The sequence below is a fragment of the Aulonocara sp. 'chitande type north' Nkhata Bay genome, linkage group LG1 (assembly GCF_057382095.1).
Source record: "Aulonocara sp. 'chitande type north' Nkhata Bay isolate Kocher_YH1m ecotype deep benthic linkage group LG1, A_spYH_male_GT1.1, whole genome shotgun sequence".
Classification (NCBI taxonomy): domain Eukaryota; kingdom Metazoa; phylum Chordata; class Actinopteri; order Cichliformes; family Cichlidae; genus Aulonocara; species Aulonocara sp. 'chitande type north' Nkhata Bay.
In genome coordinates this window covers 42,277,707-42,298,394 of record NC_141344.1, presented here as the reverse complement: position 1 = coordinate 42,298,394, position 20,688 = coordinate 42,277,707, and the positions used below count along the sequence as shown (strand labels likewise).

Sequence of the window (20,688 nt, the reverse complement as noted above, 5' to 3'; positions counted from 1 at the left end):
CACTGATGGCTGAAGCAGAGAGCTGCAGACCTGAGGGTTGAATATTGATAAGGATAAGAGGGCAGTAAAAAACAAGAGGAATACCTTTCCTGGTCTGGATGGTTTAAGATGGCCTAAAGAAACTAAGATGTTAGTAAATCACAGGGAAGTGTGTTTTCATGGCTGTTGCTGTTGTTACATGTTTCTGTATCCACTGAAGATGACTCTCTGTGACCTGTACTCTACAGGTTATGGCATAATATAAGCTTACTGCACTGAACAGCAACCCTATTTATATACAGTATATCAAATCGAAACTTTAATTTTCAAGAAGAGCTTCTGATAGGTCATTTCCCTACTTCCCTTATTGGACTGTAAATGTTTTATTCATCAACATATTTATGTATTTTTTGCTGGAAGCCTTGTGGCACTCCACAAATCTGCACATCAGACACAACAAGAGGTGAGATTACTCACAGGTTTGCTACATTAAAGGTTTAATTTGGAGCTTTCCCAGTGTTTACTGCTTTAAGTTAAACGTTCAACATCCGAAATAACTTCTAATTCAGCTGTAATCATATAAAATGTGAAAATTTAAATGAAATTAGCTTTTAAATCTTTAAATAATAAGTATTATATACTGGACAGACATTTGCACAAATTAATAATTCACTTCTTTATGTAATCATGTGTATTCATATTTTTGCCACAAATACCTAAGGTCATGAAAGAAATGTACAAGTTGGATTCACTGTAGTTGTAGTACAACCTCCAGGATGGTCAGTCCAGGATAGGAGTTAACTACTGTTTATTGTTGTTCAGTGGAGCTTTATCGCAGAGATCTGTTTGTCTTCAAGTGGAAGTCTGCAGAGAATGCTGTTACTATGTGTGTATCTGAGAGTGTGCATTGCATAGCAGCTTCCCTCCACAACCTCCTCTACGTCAACCTAGTCGTTTCTTTGGCACAGTTTTGGTTTTGTGTGCTAAGGCTGAAGACTTAATACAGACCAAACATTTAACACAACGGAGATAGAGAGACAATGAGGATTGTGAACGGCCTAAGGCCTACTTTTGTGAGTCCACTAGGGTTCACTTTGGTGTAAGTAATATCAGTGTGATCATCAGGCAATGGGCACAAGGGTGTGTCTGGACCTCCACATGTCTGACCACAGCCCCTTTACAACTGCACTGACTCTCTCTCTGCTGCCACAGTGCACACTGAAAAAACAAGCATGTGAGCCTGAATTTAACAGTGAGCCCTGCAAGCACTTACTTCACTGAGAAAAATGCCCTTCACCCAGTACCCTGTAGTTGTCACATATGCTCCGAGAGCTTGATGACATAGCTCTGACATGTGCTGAAGGAAGCATCAGCACTGACTTTTTTCCTCCAAGTATATTTAACATAATCCTGTGGAAAACCAAACATGACTAAAGTGTACTACACACATAAAAATCTAATAGAGTCAAGTATGGTCTGTAATCCATTATCACTAATTTATGTATGAAAAGGATTCTTCTCTGAAGCTCAGTTTTCAGGTGAACACAGTAGTAAAATCCTGCTTTATCTAGTTAAGGTAACTGTTAGAGTCCAAACACAATCTTGAAACATTAATGCATGCTTTTGTAACCTTGTCTTGTTTACTGCCTCCGTTGCTCATCTGTTGTCATGTTCCGTGGGAGTGTCTGGGGTTTTTCCCAGTCTGTGTTGGGATTGTTTACAAAATACATTTTGGGGCTTGTATTCTGCAATCTGTAGTGGAATACATTTTAAAAATAACCTTCCCAACACTGATTACAACAAAGGATCCATACTCACCTCGCTTGCCTGCGTGCCCTCCTGCCCTCCTGCCCTTCATGACTACCCTGGACACTCTTCAGAAACTCTGGAAACGGACCCCCTTCTCTCACAGTGCTGGTTCCCTGCTGTGAACACTCCCACAGTTACCCTCCCCAAAGCAACTCACTCTCAACCTGCAAGTAAGCAAATTCCTTACCAGTCAATACTCACCACTAGTCCTCCATTCACTTTCCCATCCGGTAACCGCTTTCTACTCTGCAGAGTTCCCATTCCGTCACCCTTGTTAGTGTCGCCCCGTGATTAGTCATTCTCTGTTCACGATCCTCACAGCTCCCAGTGCTCTGTTGGCGTCCCTTGTACCAAGTCATGTTCTATCTAACTCAGTGTTCTTGCTTGTAATAATAATAATGGATTGCATTTATATAGCGCTTTTCGAGACCCTCAAAGCGCTGAAAATAAAAGTCTTGTAAATGGTTAATCGAGTGTTGAGTCTGCATTTGGGTCTGCATCTTGCACGTTTGCTGTTTGCTTGCACGAGATAAAAATCAAGTGGAAGTGTTTTGCACTAACTATAGGTGTCATGAACCAAGAGCATTTCGCTTCATTTTCAGCTTCACAGGCTGGTAGTTTGCTTATGAATCAATTTTTAAAATCCTTTTATTTGTCTTTAAGACTCTTAATGGTTGTGCCTCATTTTTATCTGTCTGAACTGCTGCACCTGTTACGGGTCCCAAGGATGAAGACCACGATGACAAATATGTTACCTGTAAAAGCAGGTGAAGAGCAGAGTAAAGAAGACACGATGCGTCTCTGCTTTCCTCCAGAACGTGTCTGAGTCTGATTTATTTCACACAAATAAATGCTATAAAACACTAAACATGAGCTTTCAATATACTGTTCAGCTGGTTCCTCATTCACATCAATTACATTTACTTATTTCACAACCTCAGTGAAATATACTCGCTTTAAGTGGTTCAGTTTCTCAAATTCACACTTCTTTCCATAACAGTTACATTCCTTTATCATATCAATAAACACATCACATTGTCTTCTGCAGTGTCTTACTGGCTAAACATATATTCAATAACAGCATCGGTAAATAAATCACATTTGTTTCTTTCAGTAATTTACTGGCAAAATCACTATTTAGTGCATCATGAAACCCAGCTTGCTTAATTAACCTGTGAATGCCTCTGTTAGCTACACAGAGTTGCTCAGAGTGCTTGTGTTACACTAGCTAATCTACTCAGTCACTTTAACATAACTATTAACATTCACATCTCACAGAACTGATTTGATTGGAGCATTACAACACGTTTGCACAGAGCATAGGAGCGCACTGACTCTGCTTCACGAGCGCTCCACCTAACGAGCGGGCTCGCGGTGCGGCCGCGCGGGACACTCCTCTGGTTTCTCCCGTGTTTACATATAAATAACTCGGGCGGACCGCCTTAACTCTCTCATTCACATTAACGTGGGTAACCATGGTAACAATAAACAACATTTTCGGTACGAGCACCATTTACCGACCTGTAAAAGCAGGTGAAGAGCAGAGTAAGGAAGACAAAATGCGTCTCTGCTTTCCTCCAGAACGTGTCTGAGGAAGCAGCAGAAGCTGGGCTCCACTTACTGCACCCCAAAACCCCGGAGCAACCACCAAAGTTCCGCCCTCACTGCTTTCTAACATAAAATGAATCCCTGTTACATGGATTTTCTATCCTTTTAAAGAAGCTGAAAATAAATACATATAGTAATGAAAAATGTCCCGTTACATGAGTGTTTTACACCAAATAATATTAATGCGTTCATTCCCTTACAGGGGTGCCACATGCTCCCCTACAACAAAAGTGGCTCCTGACACTTGAAACAAATTTGCACTTACAAGTCTCTGTATTCTTATCAAATCACACACAGTGAATAATCAAAACCCTTAAATTAAAACTTCAAGCACTTAGGAATGTTTGGTTCTCTAGGATTAGGTAACCACCATAGTTTAGGGCTCCTTCCTAATAACTACATATGGGGTAGAGAAGAGAGATATATGGGAACTGGACGACCGGTGGGTCTTGGAATGAAGATAAGCTTGGTTGTGGGGCCCACAGGGCGGCCGAAGGCATGAGGTAAGTACCTACCATGTTTACAGTGGGCAGTGACTGGTATGTTGGATGACCTAGAGATGAATAGGTGAGCATTTGACCTGGACGCCTCTGTCAGGTGGATCGCCTCAGTGGGGCAGGTGAGTTCAACGGAGAGTCTGCTGCCTGCTCATTACAACACTCATGTCGAGGTGGCTCGGGTTCTACTTCTGACTGAGGCAAGGGGCTGCCGAAATGTCACTCCCCTCGTGGTCATACTGGTGAGTCTCAACTTCATCTCCATTCTCAGGTGCCATGGGACCCTCTCTTCCTAATCGACCTCCCTTGTGGGCTCCAGCCATCTCTGACAGATTCTAAACAATGTCCTCGGCATCTGTCACAGGTGTCCTTCGTCCTGGCTCTTTAAGATCCCTTGGGCTCAGAACCGATCCTCCTTCAAACTGATCCTGCGTCTGCCTCCCCGGTTCCAATCTGTCCTGGCTGACAGCCTGTTTCTCGGAAGGGACGGTTGTTCTGAACTTAGCCTGGGTTGGTGGTACTCTCAGCCAGTAGCCTCTGCCCGGCTCATCAACTGAATCAGAGGTCTCAGCATTTTCTATCCGTCCTTCGCTGTCTTTACCCCTCACTTGAGCATTGGTCTGTTTGTGTGTCAATCTTAAGGTTAGTTTAGTTGGTCATGGTGGGAACTCTACTGGCAAATCATTGACCAATAGGAGCAGGGTCCAAGTTCTTCCCTGGTCATTACCCTCTGGATGGACCACATACACTGAGTTATCCAAAACCTGTTCCTTGACCACATATATCCTGTTCTCCCAGTAGGAGCGTAATTTGCCGGGTCCACCACGCTCGCCTAAGTTCCTCACCGACACTCTGTCCCCTGGTTTCAGTACAACTCCCCTCACCTTCTGATCATAGTACGACTTCCCCTTAGCACTAGCCGAGAGGCTATTTTTGGTGGCAATCTGATAGGCCTCTGTCATTCTCTTACACCACTTTTCAGCATACCCCCTGTGCGACACTGGTTCAGTTTCCTCAACCAGGCCAAACACAAGATCCACCGGAAGGTGGGGGTGACAGCCAAAAAGCAAGAAATGTGGGGAATAACCAGTGGGCTCATGACGAGTACAGTTATACGCGTGTACAACCTGTGGGAGACGATCTTTCCATGTTTCGTTTTCTTTGTCTGTCAGGGTACGCAACATCTGCAGCAAGGTGCGGTTGAATCATTCTGCGGGATTACTCTGGGGGTGGTATGGGGATGTCCGAGAATGACCAACCCCTGAGAGCTGCCCAAGAGTTCGGAAGAGCTCATTTTCAAACTCTCGCCCCTGATCGTGATGGAGTTTGTTGGGGAACCCGAAGCAAGGTATAAAATCACTGCAGTCCGCCTGGATTTGTTCTTGGTTGGGTAGGCCTGAGCAAACCGTGTAAAGTGGTCCACCACCACCAAAATGTATTCATACCCGCCTTTGCTTTTCTCAAGATGTAGGTAGTCTATACAGACAAGTTCATCCGGTGAGTTGGACTTCAGGTTGCCCATGGGTGCACGCACATGAACTGTGGGTTTCTTTTGTTTAATGCAACAGCATTTCTTAGTGACGTAGTCCTCTATGCACCTCTTCATATGAGGCCAATAGAACCTCTCACGTGCGAGATGAAGGACCCTCTCAGTACCGACATGACCCATCTGGTCGTGAAGATGTTTCAATACCATAGGCTGGTACAGGAGAGGTAGGACTAGTTGTTTCCGTCCGGGTGTTCGTCTATACAAGATTCCATTTTTGAGGTGTAATCGGTCCCACTCGCGGAGGAGTTTACAAGCAGATCCTTCTAACGACCTCCTGATACTCTCACTGAGTCTGACATTAGACTCTTTAAGTCTGATGACCTCCTTCATCATGGGGTCATCCCTTTGTGCCTGCATCAGGTCATCAGGTTTGACTTCCTGGAGAGCCGCGCCTGGCTGCAGCATGACTTCGTGAGAGGAAGCCAAAAGGACAGCCGCCCACGCAACTTCTTTCTGCTGGGCTACTCTTGCTCCCTCCCAAGCCGCTCTTACCACCTCCTGTGACAACTCTTCGGTACACACTGACGCGAGGTTGTTCACACCCAGAGGAATGCAGGACAGCGTGTCGGCATCTATGTTTGTTTTTCCTGACCTGTATTTGATGCTAAATCAGAAATCTGACAATTCCCCGACCCATCGATGACCGACTGCATTCAGTTTAGCTGTGCTCATGATATACGTAAGCGGGTTATTGTCTGTGTAAATGGTGAAGTGTGGTGCGTAGAACAGATAATCTCTGAACTTTTCGCACACTTCCCATTTAAGAGCCAGGAACTCCAACTTTCCACTGTGCAGGTGGTAGTTCTGTTCAGCAGGCGACAGGGTTCGTGACCCATAGCCAATGACGCGCAACTTCCCGCCCTGCTGTTGGTAGAGCACAGCGCCCAGTCCCTGCTCGGATGCATCAGTGTGCAAAACAAAGGGTTGGTCAAAGTCTGGATATGCTAGCACTGGAGGATGGACTAGCATGTCGACCAGTTGTTCCAGTACCCTGTGATGCTCAGGAGTCCAGTCTATGGGCGCCCTCGATGGCATTTGGGGCCCTTTGGTTTTACTCTGACGTCCATGAGTGGGCCGTTCTGAAGACTTGCTCTGGAGTAGCTCGTACAGTGGCTGAGCTATCCTCGAAAAGTTCTGTATGAAAGAGCAATAGTAGCTAAGGAAGCCCAGGACCCGTCTAAGATCACCTACTGTCTGTGGTGACTTGGTCTTCAGAGCCAAGACAGCCTCCATATCCTTTGGGTCAATCCTGACGCCCTCAGCACTAACTAAGCGCCCCACATAACGAACTTCTGCTTTAAAAAGCTCACACTTCTCAGGCTGCAGCTTCACACCATGGACCTGTAGGACCTGAAGCACTTTGCAGACCAGCTCAACATGGGTTTCAAAAGACTGTGAGTAACAGAGGATGTCATCAAGGTATGGTATGCAATAGTCATCCCTCAGTGAACCTAAGATCTCTTCCATACTTCTCTGGAAGGCGGCGGGTGCATTAGTGAGCCCGAACGGGATTCTCACCCATTTGTATAGGCCCCAGGGTGTGGTGAAGGCGGTGAGATGGCTGGAGCCTTCATCCACAAACCCCTGGTGGTAAGCCTTGCCTTGATCAAGGATGCTGAACCAGGAGTATCCCCCTAAGGTGTCAAGCAGGTCGTGTATCTGAGGTAGTGGATGTCGGTCCAGAACCGTTTTCTGGTTCAATAGACGGTAGTCTATGCAAAGACGGAGTGAACCGTCTTTCTTCCGTACACACACGATGGGAGCAGCATAAGAGGACTTGGATCTTACTATCCATCCCTTCACCAGGAGGTCTTGCACGTACTCTTTAACCTCCCTTAGCAGAGGCTTAGGTATGGAAGTATGTCCTCTCTGCACTGGTATGTCATCCTTTAGGTTTATCACCATTTTCAGATCAGGATTACAACCAATATCATTCCCATCCCTCGCAAAGGCCTTGCACTCATAGAAAACATTCTCTCAACAATCTCTTTTTGTTCCTCCTCCAAATGTTTAGGTTCACTGGCGGATGCCATGATGTTGGGAGAGGTTCAGCTGGCTCCACCGTTACCTCGCCAACTGTTACGGTAGGTGGGGACTCGTTTGGGGCCTCGGCTGTACGTCGGCAATGGCGACGTACGGCTTAGCTGGATTCTTTATTTCAACTAACCCTGTCCAGACATCCAACTGCTCTAGGGCCTGATTACCCTCATCAGCCTCAAACAGCACCAAACAATCGAACGGATTCATGGTTGACGGATGTTACGCCCCTAGTCTAGGCGTGTAGAGATGCACATAAGGTTGGAGGAGAGAGAGACAAATCCCCGCCCTGGTTCCCAAGCCAGACATCCAAAACCAGTTGTGAGTAAAAAAAGGTAATTTTATTGAAGGTAATGAAGCATAGTTCCAGGGTGAACTCAGGCCAAAATAATAAACAAAACCAACTAAGTCCCACCAGAAAACTAACTAAACCCTAAGAAAGAAACAGAACAAACAAATGACAATACTAACCCTCGCTCCCTAACCCGGAAAACAGGAGAAAACTGTTCCAAAGAAAAAGGCGGCTCACCCCTTCTGCTTCAACCTAAGGGTGCCTAAGCACTAAGTTAATGCACCAAGAGCGGCTCTCACAGATCACGCTCACACAAATACACAGTAAAAGTATAGGCTGGAAAACCAGGGTCACGACCACGTCGGCTGTTGAGCTACTTGCTCGCTCCACTCTCTCTCTCTCTGGCGGGAGCTGTCAGAGCGGCTTTTTGAACGTGGTCACCTGTTCCACGGTCCAATCAGCTGCTCGCTACTCTTCATTAGGGGAGGGACCTGCAAAGAGTCTTAAGCACAGTAAAGAGACACAGAACAAAACAGCCCACACAGTGTTCTTATGGCCACAGCCGTAACAATGGAACCCGGCACTTTACCCAGGTGGCCTGTCCAGCAGGGATAATCACATCCCTTTCACCTGTTCTCAAGCGCCCTTGTGTCAAGTTTGGCTCTACTGTCTGGATGAAGCTTACGACCACCTCAGCTTTCTCAGGGGGAAGACAGATGGCATTACACAGCAAGGTAACAAGAGTAGGTATCAACTGCTCTGGTTGCCCCTCAATGATCTGTTCCAAGACATTGAAACCGATCAATGGTTTGTCCATTGGCAAGGTACTGACGAGGACCGGAGTACTGACGGAGAGGCTGGGGTCTTCACCCCCGGTAAGTTGATCATGATGGGTACCCAGCCATCAAATGGTATGGTTTCCCCATTGACTGTGCACACTTTCAACTCATCAATTTCCCAGAGGTCGCATGACTAAGTCAGGCAAGTATCTGTCTTTCCAATCTCAACTTATGATACTAACTTGAGCACCTGTGTTAAGTAGTGCTTTCACTGCTAAGCCATTCAAATTACACTGTATGAGAGCTTTCTTACCGATTAGCTTAGCAACTGCCCCACGTTTAGTATGGGGTGCCATAACACCAGACGTAGCGAGTGCCTCACCCTGCTGCCAGTTAACTACTTCTGATGTGACTAGTGAGGGGAGACTGGGTTTGCTACTGTTAAGGCTAGGTTGGGTCCTCACCTCCCTTAAGCGCTCACTGTGGGGCTCTCTTTTGGACTCGGTCACTGGGCGCCCCGCTGCAGAGACCGGTTCATGTTTCCCTGGTTCTTAGATTTTTTTAAGCAGCCAACCGCCCTGTGACCCTCTTCCCCACAGATGAAGCAATGGCAACAATCTGGACGGCTCTGTTCAACACAGTTTGGACACCCAAAGATTTTGTCTTTTCTGTTTCTTGACCTGTTTAGTGAGTATGGGTTTGCTAGGTCTGAGGGTCATACTAGAGTCTGTTGTCTCATCGCCTCCACCAGCCCAGCGAGCTCATTAACTTTAGCTGTGAGTTCTTTAATCGGGTCAGTCTTGGTCGTGTCAATTGGTCGGTCTTGCTTACTACATTCCTGGATGGTGTTGAGCTCAGACTGAGCACTATGTGCGCTAGTTGTGTTCTGTCGATGGGACGAGCCTATTCTCTTTTGCCTCTCACTTTCCTCGCTAGTGATTCTCATTATGTGGCACAAGATTGTTTCATCACTCACCTCTCCGCTTGACAACAGAGGTTTTAACTCTCGCCTAATGTCACTGTGCTTATACCCAAGCCCCTGGTAGGCCGAGTGCAAGAAAACATCCTGAACAGTAGCTGGACTGTACTTTATGCCTGCATCAGACATTTTGGATGTGAAGAGGACCCGCTGCTTCAACCCTATCACCCGGTAGAGAAACTGCTGTGGTGTCTCACTCTCGTCTTGTCTGGCACACATTAATTTCTGAAAGAGTTCTGTACTATTTTTCTCTCTCAGTTGGGCCTGGAGGAACCCCTTCAGTTCAAGTACAGTCAAATCGTCTTCATTGATTAACATATTTTTAAAAGTTCCAGGCTTTATTATCCTGAGCACTCCATGAACTATCTCTGTATCAGGGAACCCTTCTCTAATCCCCTCATCCATCTGTTTGCAAATGTTGTTGTAGCTAATGTCAGGTGAATGGTCACCAACTTTACCCCCTTGTACTCTAAATTCTCTTCTCTGGAGATAAGAGAGGTCTCTCAGAGAGATCATCCCCTCACGAGTGGGCTGGGACCTTGGCTGCCCGAGTGGGTTGGGTTGAAGTGGGTTGCTCTGTGTTAGGTTAGCTTGAACTAGCAAACCCGTTGGCTGTCGAGGTGACTGTTCAGTGGGGACCATTACACTTTGTCTTAGTCTTTTACCAAGCTCCTCATAGCTATTTAACATCTCCTGCAGCTCGCCGAAGGTGATTGGCTGCAGACTCCCATCTCTGCAGGACCTGTACACCTCCAGGACACTGGGACGTGCAGCTCGGATCTCAGCTGACCCTTCTCACCCTGGACACAGTCTGTTTGACCTGCTCCCCTCAGGCAGGAGGCTCCGGTCCATTCGCAGCAGAACCTCTCGCCATAAGAACAGTTTCTTCCCCTCTGCTGTTGGACTCATGAACAATAACCATAAGACTGTTCCCACCACTAACACATGACCCTACGCTGTGTTCACTGCATCATTCCATGTTTGGCACTGATCACCACCTGCACTCATGTATATATCTATCTACTTAGCACTTTTAATTCTTATTCTTATGTTATTTATTTTTTTCTCATGTCTATTTAAGCGTTATTTATGACAGTATGTTTGCACTAAGCACCGCAGCAATTTCCTAATGTTGTAAACCTGCTCAACATTTGGCAATAAAACCCTTTCTGATTCTGATTCTGATTCTGATAGAGCTGGCTAGGCCAGTCGGACTAGTTGTACCGACAACTGGCGGCCGGTTAACCATGTTAGCTATCGTGGTCACCGGAACAGGCTGTGTAGGACGATCACCCATGCCACTTGAGGGGCGAACTGGTTGCACAGTTTGTGTAACTGTCTGTGTAACAGGTGAATCTACATCCTCACTATCATCACATACTTGTCGATTTTCAATCACATCATCAATGAAGTCCTTTAACATTAGCAAGTCCACCATGCCACCATCTTCTGCCTCAAGCAATGGCTTACTGTACATGAAAGAACTGATGTGGTCAAAGCAGCCCTCCTGGTCTGTCGTGTCGAGCCCTGGCTGACCCGGGCCCGCTGGACCCACCTTCTTAGCGACCTTGTAGAGTTCTCCTGCTGACAGGGTGAGTAGGCTTCTCCTAATGTCCAACACTAGGCTCTTCCTCTCGCCCTCAGTCATGGCTGCAACTCCTTGCTGTCCCTCTAATTGGGCCACTCAGCACGACGATGGATCAGTCTCGGCTCCAACTCTCAGCTCACTCAGCCGGCATCAGCTCGCGTCCTGGTCCCAGATGTCATTTATGGATCAGCCCCGACTGCAAGGTGGCGCCGATCCCGGACGAGCCCCAAAGATTTGTTACTGGTCCCAAGGATGAAGACCACGATGACAAATATGTTACCTGTAAAAGCAGGTGAAGTGCAGAGTAAGGAAGACACGATGCGTCTCTGCTTTCCTCCAGAACGTGTCTGAGGAAGCAGCGGAAGGTGGACTCCACTTACTGCACCCCAAAACCCCGGAGCAACCACCAAAGTTCCGCCCTCACTGCTTTCTAACATAAAATAAATCCCTGTTACATGGATTTTCTATCCTTTTAAAGAAACTGAAAATAAATACATATAGTAATGAAAAATGTCCCGTTAAATGAGTGGTTTACACAAAATAATATTAATGTGGTCATTCCCTCACAGGGGTGCCACACACCCAGATGTCCCATCAAATTCTATCAGGTCATCAGACCTGATGCTTTTGCTTCTTCCAAAGACACGTGGCCTTAAGTTACTTTTTACATCTTCCTTTATTCTTAAACTTCTAAAGCTCTTGCCTTGTAGCCTTTTTTTTGTCATTCATGTTGGTGTTATTGTACAAAGTCGTATGGTCTGAGCTGTCAGATCTACACTCAGAAGTACAACTTACTAGTGGCAACTGGACCCTCTCTTGACTTCAGAACTATTTTTACGGCATATATTCATGAAAAATTCCTCAGAAATTTTGCTCCATAGATTTATGGACTGCACATCCATGATGCCCATCTTGTCAGGTTTCAGTTAACGGACTCAGGCGCAGACCAGGACTCCTTACAGGATTTACAGATTTTATTTACACAACGACACCAGGTGATGCTATTTACAAAGTGCTGGAGGGAGGGGAGGGGGGTCCAGGGTTCCGGGGTATGTGAGGGAAAAGACGGGAATCTGACGTCCTCCAAAGGCTCTCTCTCTTCACTCCCCACACTGGGGAAACACCATCCACTCACTCGTCCACGGGATGACAGGCAGGCAGGGAAAGGTCCGGGATAGATCTGTACACAGAGATAATAGTTAGAGGCGAACAGACGGAACGAACTCACAGATCCTTATTTGCAATCTACTGAGCGACTGACGCTGATAACTCAACGATCCAGCGACGAGTGACACAGTGCTGCTGTCTTAAATCGGCCTTGTGATTATCCCGATCGGCAGCAGGTGCGTGGGCCAGGGGCGGGAGCCCATAATGAGCATCGCCCCGGCAGGAGAGAGAGAGAGAGAAAACATGTTGCCTAATACAGAATCAGCTGGTGAGGCACAGGGACCATGACAGTACCCCCCCCCCTCAACGGGAGCCCCCCGGCGACCCACCAGGCTTATCCGGATGCAGACGATGGAACGCCCGCAGCATGCGCCGGTCCAGGATGGCCGCCCGAGGGACCCAGGACCGCTCCTCCAAGCCATAGCCCTCCCAATCCACCAGGTACTGGAAGCCACGCCCCCGCCGCCGAGAATCCATGATACGGGTGATCGAGTAAGCCGGCAGACCGCCCACGAGCCGGGGGGGAGGAGGGGGCCTGGAAGGCGGGCACAGAGGACTGGACCGGAGAGGTTTAACCTGAGACACATGGAAAACATCGTGTATCTTCATGTTGCGAGGCAGCTTGAGCTTAACAGACACAGGGTTAACCAAAGCCGAGATCTCGAACGGGCCGATATAGGCAGGAGAGAGCTTCCTGGATTCCGCCCGGATGGGAACAAAGCGTGTGGAAAGCCATACCTTCTGCCCAACAGTATAGGCGGGAGCGGAGGACCGGCGGCGGTCAGCGAAGCGTTTGTTGCGGTCCTTGGTGCGTAACAACGCAGCCCGGGTGGCCTTCCACACCCGACGACACCTACGCAGATGTGCCCGGACGGATGGCACAGAGTGTTCGCCTTCGATGGAGGGAAAAAGAGGTGGCTGGAACCCCAGAGAAGCTTCGAAAGGGGACCGGCCCGTGGCGGAGGAGGTCATGCTGTTGTGGGCGTACTCGATCCAGGGCAGTTCCTCGCTCCAGACGGCCTGGTTGGAAGAGATGACGCAGCGCAGGGCCGCCTCCAACTCCTGGTTCGCCCGTTCGGACTGGCCATTGCTCTGCGGATGATAACCAGAGGAGAGACTGACCTTAGATCCCAATGAGGTGCAGAACTCCCTCCACACACGGGACGTGAATTGAGGACCCCGGTCAGACACGATGTCATCTGGAATGCCGTGCAGGCGAAAGACATGGGTGGTGAGCAGGCGAGCAGTCTCCAATGCTGTAGGCAGCTTGGGCAGAGCAACAAAGTGAGCCGCCTTAGAAAAGCGGTCAATGATCGTGAGTATGACCGTATTACCTGCAGATGGCGGGAGGCCGGTCACAAAATCCAGAGAAACATGGGACCATGGTCTGGTAGGCGTGGGTAAGGGATGAAGCGGACCCGAGGGTGGCTGGTTTGGGGTCTTGTTTCGAGCGCAGGTTGTACACGTATTCTTTGGCGTCCCGGCTCAGGGTGGGCCACCAAAAGTAGCGCTGCAGGAAAGTAATTGTGCGGTGTATTCCTGGGTGACAGGAGAAACGGGCTGTGCGTGCCCACTGTAACACCTGAGACCTGACAGGTTGGGGAACGAACAGGCGCCCCGCAGGGCCGCCTCCTGGATCCGGTTCGGCTCTCTGAGCCTCGCGAATGGCCGACTCGATTTCCCAGGAGACAGCCCCCACCACACAGGTGACCGGGAGGATGGGAGCAGGGTCCGCCGGGTCTTCGGAGGTGGAGAACTGTCGAGACAGGGCGTCCGGCTTGACGTTGCGGGATCCTGGCCTGTAAGTGATTGAAAAGTGGAACCGCGTAAAAAACAGAGCCCACCTTGCTTGTCTGGCGTTAAGCCTCTTTGCGGTTTGCAGATATGCCAGATTCCTATGGTCTGTCCAAACGATGAACGGTTGGGCAGTGCCCTCCAGCCAGTGCCTCCACTCCTCCAAGGCGAGCTTGATGGCAAGAAGTTCCCGATCGCCAATGTCGTAGTTGCGTTCTGCAGGGGTGAGACGACGGGAGAAAAAGGCACACGGGTGGAGCTTACCATCCCTCTGTTGCGAGAGGACCGCTCCTACTCCCGTGTCGGATGCGTCCACCTCCACCACAAACTGCAGGGTTAGGTCGGGCTGGACCAGAATGGGTGCTGAGGCGAATCGCTCTTTCAGCTCCAGGAAGGCTGATTGGGCAGCATCGTTCCACTGAAAAGGAACCTTGGGAGAGGTCAATTATGTTAAAGGCAGAGCTACCTTGCTATAGTCCCGGATGAACCTCCTATAGAAGTTAGCGAAGCCGAGGAACCGCTGCAGCTGCCGTCGGTTGGGGGGTTCAGGCCACTCCACCACGGCTTTCACCTTAGCTGGGTCAGGACGTAGGTCTCCCTGCTCGATGACGTAGCCTAAGAAGGCAACTGTGGACACGTGGAAGACACATTTCTCACCTTTTACGAACAACCGATTTTCCAGCAGGCGTTGCAGGACCTGTCTGACGTGGGTCTCATGCTCTGACAGTGATTTGGAGAAGATCAGGATGTCGTCGAGGTAGACGAAGACGAACCTGTTGATGAAATCCCTCAAAACATCATTAACGAGTGCTTGAAAAACTGCAGGAGCATTAGAGAGGCCGAACGGCATAACCAAGTATTCAAAGTGTCCAAGGTGAGTATTGAAGGCGGTCTTCCACTCGTCGCCCTCTCGGATCCGAACTAAGTGATATGCGCTCCTCAAGTCCAATTTGCTGAAAACTGTCGCCCCCTGGAGCAGCTCAAAAGCAGAGGTCAGAAGTGGGAGTGGATATTTGTTTTTGATGGTTATGTTATTTAATCCACGGTAGTCGATGCACGGGCGGAGAGACTTGTCTTTTTTCTCGACGAAGAAAAACCCTGCTGCTACGGGCGATGAGGATGCGCGGATCAAGCCGGCGGCGAGGGACTCTGAGATGTATGACTCCATAGCCTCTCGCTCCGGTAGAGAGATGCTGTAGAGACGGCTAGTAGGCAATGGCGCGCCAGGGAGTAAGTCGATAGCGCAATCGTACGGTCGGTGAGGAGGCAACGACTGGGCCCGGTCCTTGCGAAACACTTCGGCGAGATCATGATAAACAGGGGGCACTCCGGAGGGCGCGGTCGACTTGGCGAGGGAGGCTGGTGTGTGAGGCGGTGAGGCGGATTTAAGGCAGGTCATATGGCATTCCTCTCCCCACCCCGTAATGCGTCCCGTAAGCCAATTAATGCACGGGTTGTGTTGACGAAGCCAGGGGTGCCCGAGAACGAGCGGCGTCCGAGTGGCCTTAAACACAAAAAAACATATTTCCTCAGTATGGTTGCCAGACAGAGTAAGAATAACGGGCTCAGTGACGTGAGTAATGTCAGGTAGGCGCTGGCCGGACAAAGCAGTGACATGCAAAGTGTGGGGAAGAGGTTCCTGCCCTAGCTGAAGGCGGTCTGCTAACTCAGAGTCAATAAAATTCTGTTCCGCCCCTGAATCTATCAAAACGGAGAGAACATGACCTTTGGTGTTGACCGTGAGCTGGGCAGACAGCATTAACCGTGGAGGAGATTTGTCTTGGCTGAGACCGCCCACCAGCACTCCTACCGTCACTGGTGGGCGCGACCTTTTGCTCGAGATGGGCAAGAGGCGACCACATGTCCCTTGTGGCCGCAATAGAGGCACTCACCGGCAGAGATACGGCGCTGGCGTTCCGCGGCGGAGAGATGCGAGCCTCCAATCTGCATGGGTTGCTCTCCTCCGTCTGCGCTCTCTGCCTGCCGGGAAGAGCTGGGCTCCGAGGTGGAGCCAGCCCTCCACTGCCCCGTGGCCTCCTGGGAATTGTAGTGCCGCGGCAGACGACGAGCTCGCAGCCGGTCATCCACCTTAATACATAAAGCCATTAACTCGGTAAGAGAGTGGGGGAGATCTCGCATAATGAGTTCATCTTTCACCTCTTCACGAACATTATTGAGCAGTGCACTCCGTAAGGCCTCCGGGCCCCAGCCTGTCTCTTCAGCCAAAATCCAAAAATCAATAGAATAGTCAGACATGCTCCGCTTCCCTTGTTTGTAGTTCAGCAGACGAAGCGCGGCGACTTCAGCGCCTGAGCCTTTATTGAACACAGTCTGGAATTTAGACAGGAAATCAGCATAGGCAATCCCGGGATCCGAGCTAAGCACGACCTGAGCCCACTTTAAAGCCCGGTCCCGCAGCAACTGGACAAAAAAGGTTATTTTGGCACCGTCGTTGTTATGGAAGCGCCGCTGCTCACGGAACACAAGAGTACATTGAGCCAGAAAACCAGCACACTTGTCCGACTCACCCGTAAAAGGTTCCGGCGTGGGCAGGGGTCCGTCCGAGGGTGGCAGAGGTGCCGGAGGTGTGCTCGCAGCGGCAGGCGCAGGCTCCTGGGGGGCGGGAGCCGCCGGCCGGGGATCACTCTCCAGAGGTGTTAAGCGAGCGACCGCCTGCGTAAGCGCCGCCATTTCGTGGTGGAGCCGCTCGAGCATTTGCTCATGTCGAACCAGAGCAGCTCCCTGAGCGATGAGTGCCTGAGCGACAGGGTCCTGAGCGGCTGGGTCCCGACCTGCTGAGTCCATGATGGCTGGATCGTTCTGTCAGGTTTCAGTTAACGGACTCAGGCGCAGACCGGGACTCCTTACAGGATTTACAGATTTTATTTACACAACGACACCAGGTGATGCTATTTACAAAGTGCTGGAGGGAGGGGAGGGGGGTCCAGGGTTCCGGGGTATGTGAGGGAAAAGACGGGAATCTGACGTCCTCCAAAGGCTCTCTCTCTTCACTCCCCACACTGGGGAAACACCATCCACTCACTCGTCCACGGGATGACAGGCAGGCAGGGAAAGGTCCGGGATAGATCTGTACACAGAGATAATAGTTAGAGGCGAACAGACGGAACGAACTCACAGATCCTTATTTGCAATCTACTAAGCGACTGACGCTGATAACTCAACGATCCAGCGACGAGTGACACAGTGCTGCTGTCTTAAATCGGCCTTGTGATTATCCCGATCGGCAGCAGGTGCGTGGGCCAGGGGCGGGAGCCCATAATGAGCATCGCCCCGGCAGGAGAGAGAGAGTGTTAGATTTGTATTGTTGATTGTCATTTATGCTTAGAAATATTTACTTATATATGCTTAGAGTTTTGTAATTAGTTGTAGATTGGTAGAGGTTTTGATCCTTGATAGTCTGCAAACTTTGTGTGTATTAGACAGCACTTTGGGAGCATGAGAGGTCATACCGTGTCTTATTGTTTTATGGTAGGATTAACGTAGTTGCGTCTGTTCTAGTCTAAGTGCTCTTTGTTTAGATGAACTGCAGGACTTCCTCACCGTGTTATCTAGGATGAACCATCTAGGGTGAGGGGGAGGCTATCCTTTTCCTGACCAAGGATGTTTGACCCTTTGATCAGCAGTCCACACACACACACACACACACACACACACACACACACACACACACACACACACACACAGGCAAGGTACTCTTTGTGTGTATGTAGACGTCATATGTTAATGAACTTATGCATATTCATGTAACCTCAATAAAAGAACAGTGGTACGGGAGAATGGACGAGAGCAACTGGGGTCAAGCGAAGGAACGGTGCCTGTCCGGTTCTCTCCCGTGCACGAGAAACATGAAGAAGCTTGCCTACTTGTGTCTTGCTTTGCAGTGTAATTATATTGCCTTTAACGTTCCAGCGGATGGGTTCAAGCTACAAACCTATCATTAATTGGTCCTTCGAGAGCCGGAGCCCTGGAATCGCATTCACCGAGGGGAGGAGGGACACGCTGAAAGACTGACGTCAGCCAGGAAGTTCCTGTGGATTCGCGGTCTATCTTTCTCCTCGATGAATGGCGATCGGCGGGATTCGAAGCTGATATTACACGCTAAGCAACGCCAAGTAAGTTTGAAGAGGCCGACTCTATAACCGTGTCATTGTGCAGTCTCCGCCATTTTGTGAGGCGTTGAGAAGTTCGCTGCTTTGTGGAGCGATAACTGGGTTTGTGTCCCGAAAAAGAGGTTTTGGTTAAATCGCCCAAGGGTCCCAAGCGTCCGGTGAGTGTCCGGTTTTGAAATCGCCCTGGGTGTGTGTCCCGAGCGTCCCTTCATTGGGTTTTGTCGCGCGAGTGGGTGAGCGTCCCACAACTGGGTCAGGGTCCCGAGCGGTCCGGTGTGAGTCCGGAGTAGGCCTATTTTGTGTTGTTGTCATTGTTGTCGTCGTCGTTTTTGTTGTTGTTGTTGTGTGAGTGTGTGCGGAGCAGAACACGTGGTCTGTGACACCGACTGTTGTTGTTATCATGGGTTTCTAAGCAACCAAGAGTGAGTTGGAGGGAGACAGACGTTTGTGCTGGACTTTGCTCCTGGCAGCTGACACAAAATGTTAACTCTTTAGCTTGCCCTGATCGACAACAGCCTGTGTGCCAGACCATAGACGTAATTGAGGTGGATAGTTGTTAAAAGTAATCTACATTAAGCTTGTGGTTGCTTAAATTCAGTACAGTGACATGTGAGGTGAAGTGATATAGGTAAATATTTAAACTAATGAAGTGCATAGAGGCACTTGACCTGTGTGAAAGACTGTCGTCTTGTTATGAGCCATTGTTGAGATATGGAGCACACCTGTGAAAACAACTAATATGCTGAACCCCGTATGACACATCTAAAAGTACATGATGGAGAAGCTGTATTGAATATGAAAGTGTAAGACTTTGCCGCTGTGGGCAGAGCATGCAACTACTGTGTGATGTTGCGTTGCAGTTTTTTTTCTGAGCTGATGAGCAAGCTACACATTATCAGATCAAGAGCTGTCTGGGAACTACTCAAAGAGGGGGAAACAGAGAGTGTGCAGTGTTCCCGTGAGCAGTTTTCCTGCACCTTGACTCGTGTGTGTGTAGCATCAGCATCATGTTTTTGTTTATTTGTTTTGTTGGGTTAAAAATAATTTAATAAACTGGTGATTATATTTATGGATCACCATGGTATCATCGGCCATGTGATTTATTTATGCAAATGAAAAAGAGGAAGAATTTATATTGTAGATGAAAAATAAATCATAGGGAAAAGGTTTTGTGTTGATCAGCCAAAAACAACCACGATTTTATTTTTTGCTTTTAAGAAAGGATTGTTCACAAAAACAGAGAGAGAGATGTGTGTTGATTAAGCAGCGATGATAATAATGAAAATGTCTTAGTTTGTCACTTTCAGGTGAAAAGCAGACCTGAATCAATTTTCCACATGCAGCAGTCGGAAGAAAGTTATATTTCAACATCATTGGAAACATGCAGGCCAAGTTTCTGGCTGACTTATTTACAGCGCCATGTGTCTCTCAACCTCACAAGCAAGCAAGCTCTCACCCCTCCCTGAAGACAAGGAATGCAGCTCCAAAGCAATAACATGATAAAGAGACAGCAGCAAGTCCTGAGCAAAGAGTCCCAGCAAAGCAGCAGCAATGTGGACAAACAGCATCAGAGAAGAAGAGCAAACCCATCATCCTGACTGATCGGATGGATGGCACTGTGTTTACAACAGGCTGTGACTTCACTGTGCATGTGAAGAAAACGTTTGAGGAGAACTGAACAGTTGGAGTTTGACATTTGCCACCTGTGGAGTAAAATGGCAAGAAGAGACAGTGGAATACAGGACAAAGCTGAAGGAGAACTGCCGGCTGTTGGACTGTTGAAGTGGGAGAGGACAACAGAGTGAGAGGACAACAGAGTGAGAAGACTAGGTGAGAACACATAGGAATTATTTAATGTGGGAAATCAAAATTTGGGTTAGCAAACCTGGGAAAAACAAAACTGACTGCTTAAGTTGGAAAATTGTGAAGGAGTCTGAAACACTGCAAAAATAGAAACATATACAAAATCACACAAGCACAACATGCATTAACCCTACTAACACAAACACAAGAGAGCTTATGAAGATTAGACAACATCTTAAGCGTGTGAGTCTGTTTATCATCTTGTCCAAGTCACCTCGTGTGATGCAAAAACCAGTGGACTCATAGCACATTAGTTAAGAAGTGATCAAATAATAGCAGAGAAATGTGTAGGAAAGGCAGAGAACATGCTCTGTTGGATATGCAGCTCCACAGACATGCATTAAACCTGCCTAATAACAAACACACATGTAATGAAAATTAGCTTGTTATCTTTCATCAGTGCTAAAATAGTGTCAATTTAGCAGACACTTGTTATCAAATGCTGAATTTATCCAATGCAAAAAATTGACTCTCTAGGTTGCAGGACAACAGTTTAAACTTTTGTGGGAAAAAAGATTCTGGTTTGACCAACTAGTGATCAGATAATAAATTTAGTGTTAATATAGTAAATTGGGAGAAGCTTCCTGCTTGATTGATGCAGCACAAGTTTACTACTA

At 48.4% G+C, this 20,688-nt stretch overlaps 1 protein-coding gene across 1 annotated transcript; it reads right to left on the bottom strand.

The window, feature by feature from the left end:
• Positions 1 to 12,081: 12,081 nt before the first annotated feature.
• Positions 12,082 to 13,256, bottom strand: LOC147339624 (uncharacterized). The gene is made up of 2 exons (XM_086260334.1): positions 12,614 to 13,256; positions 12,082 to 12,297 (listed from the first exon to the last, which is right to left on the bottom strand). The coding sequence occupies exons 1-2, from the start codon at positions 13,254 to 13,256 to the stop codon at positions 12,218 to 12,220; spliced, it is 723 nt and encodes a 240-aa protein (XP_086116460.1). The 3' UTR covers positions 12,082 to 12,217.
• Between the last annotated feature and the right edge of the window lie 7,432 nt (positions 13,257 to 20,688).

What these genes read in the sequence shown, in the direction of transcription:
- LOC147339624 (XM_086260334.1), bottom strand. Translation starts at nt 13,256, where the DNA reads ATGACCTCCTCCGCCACGGGCCGGTCCCCTTTCGAAGCTTCTCTGGGG. An exon ending in TCTGCATCCGGATAAGCCTG is followed by an intron (nt 12,298 to 12,613) that starts GTGGGTCGCCGG and finishes CTCTGTGTACAG; the next exon opens with ATCTATCCCGGACCTTTCCC.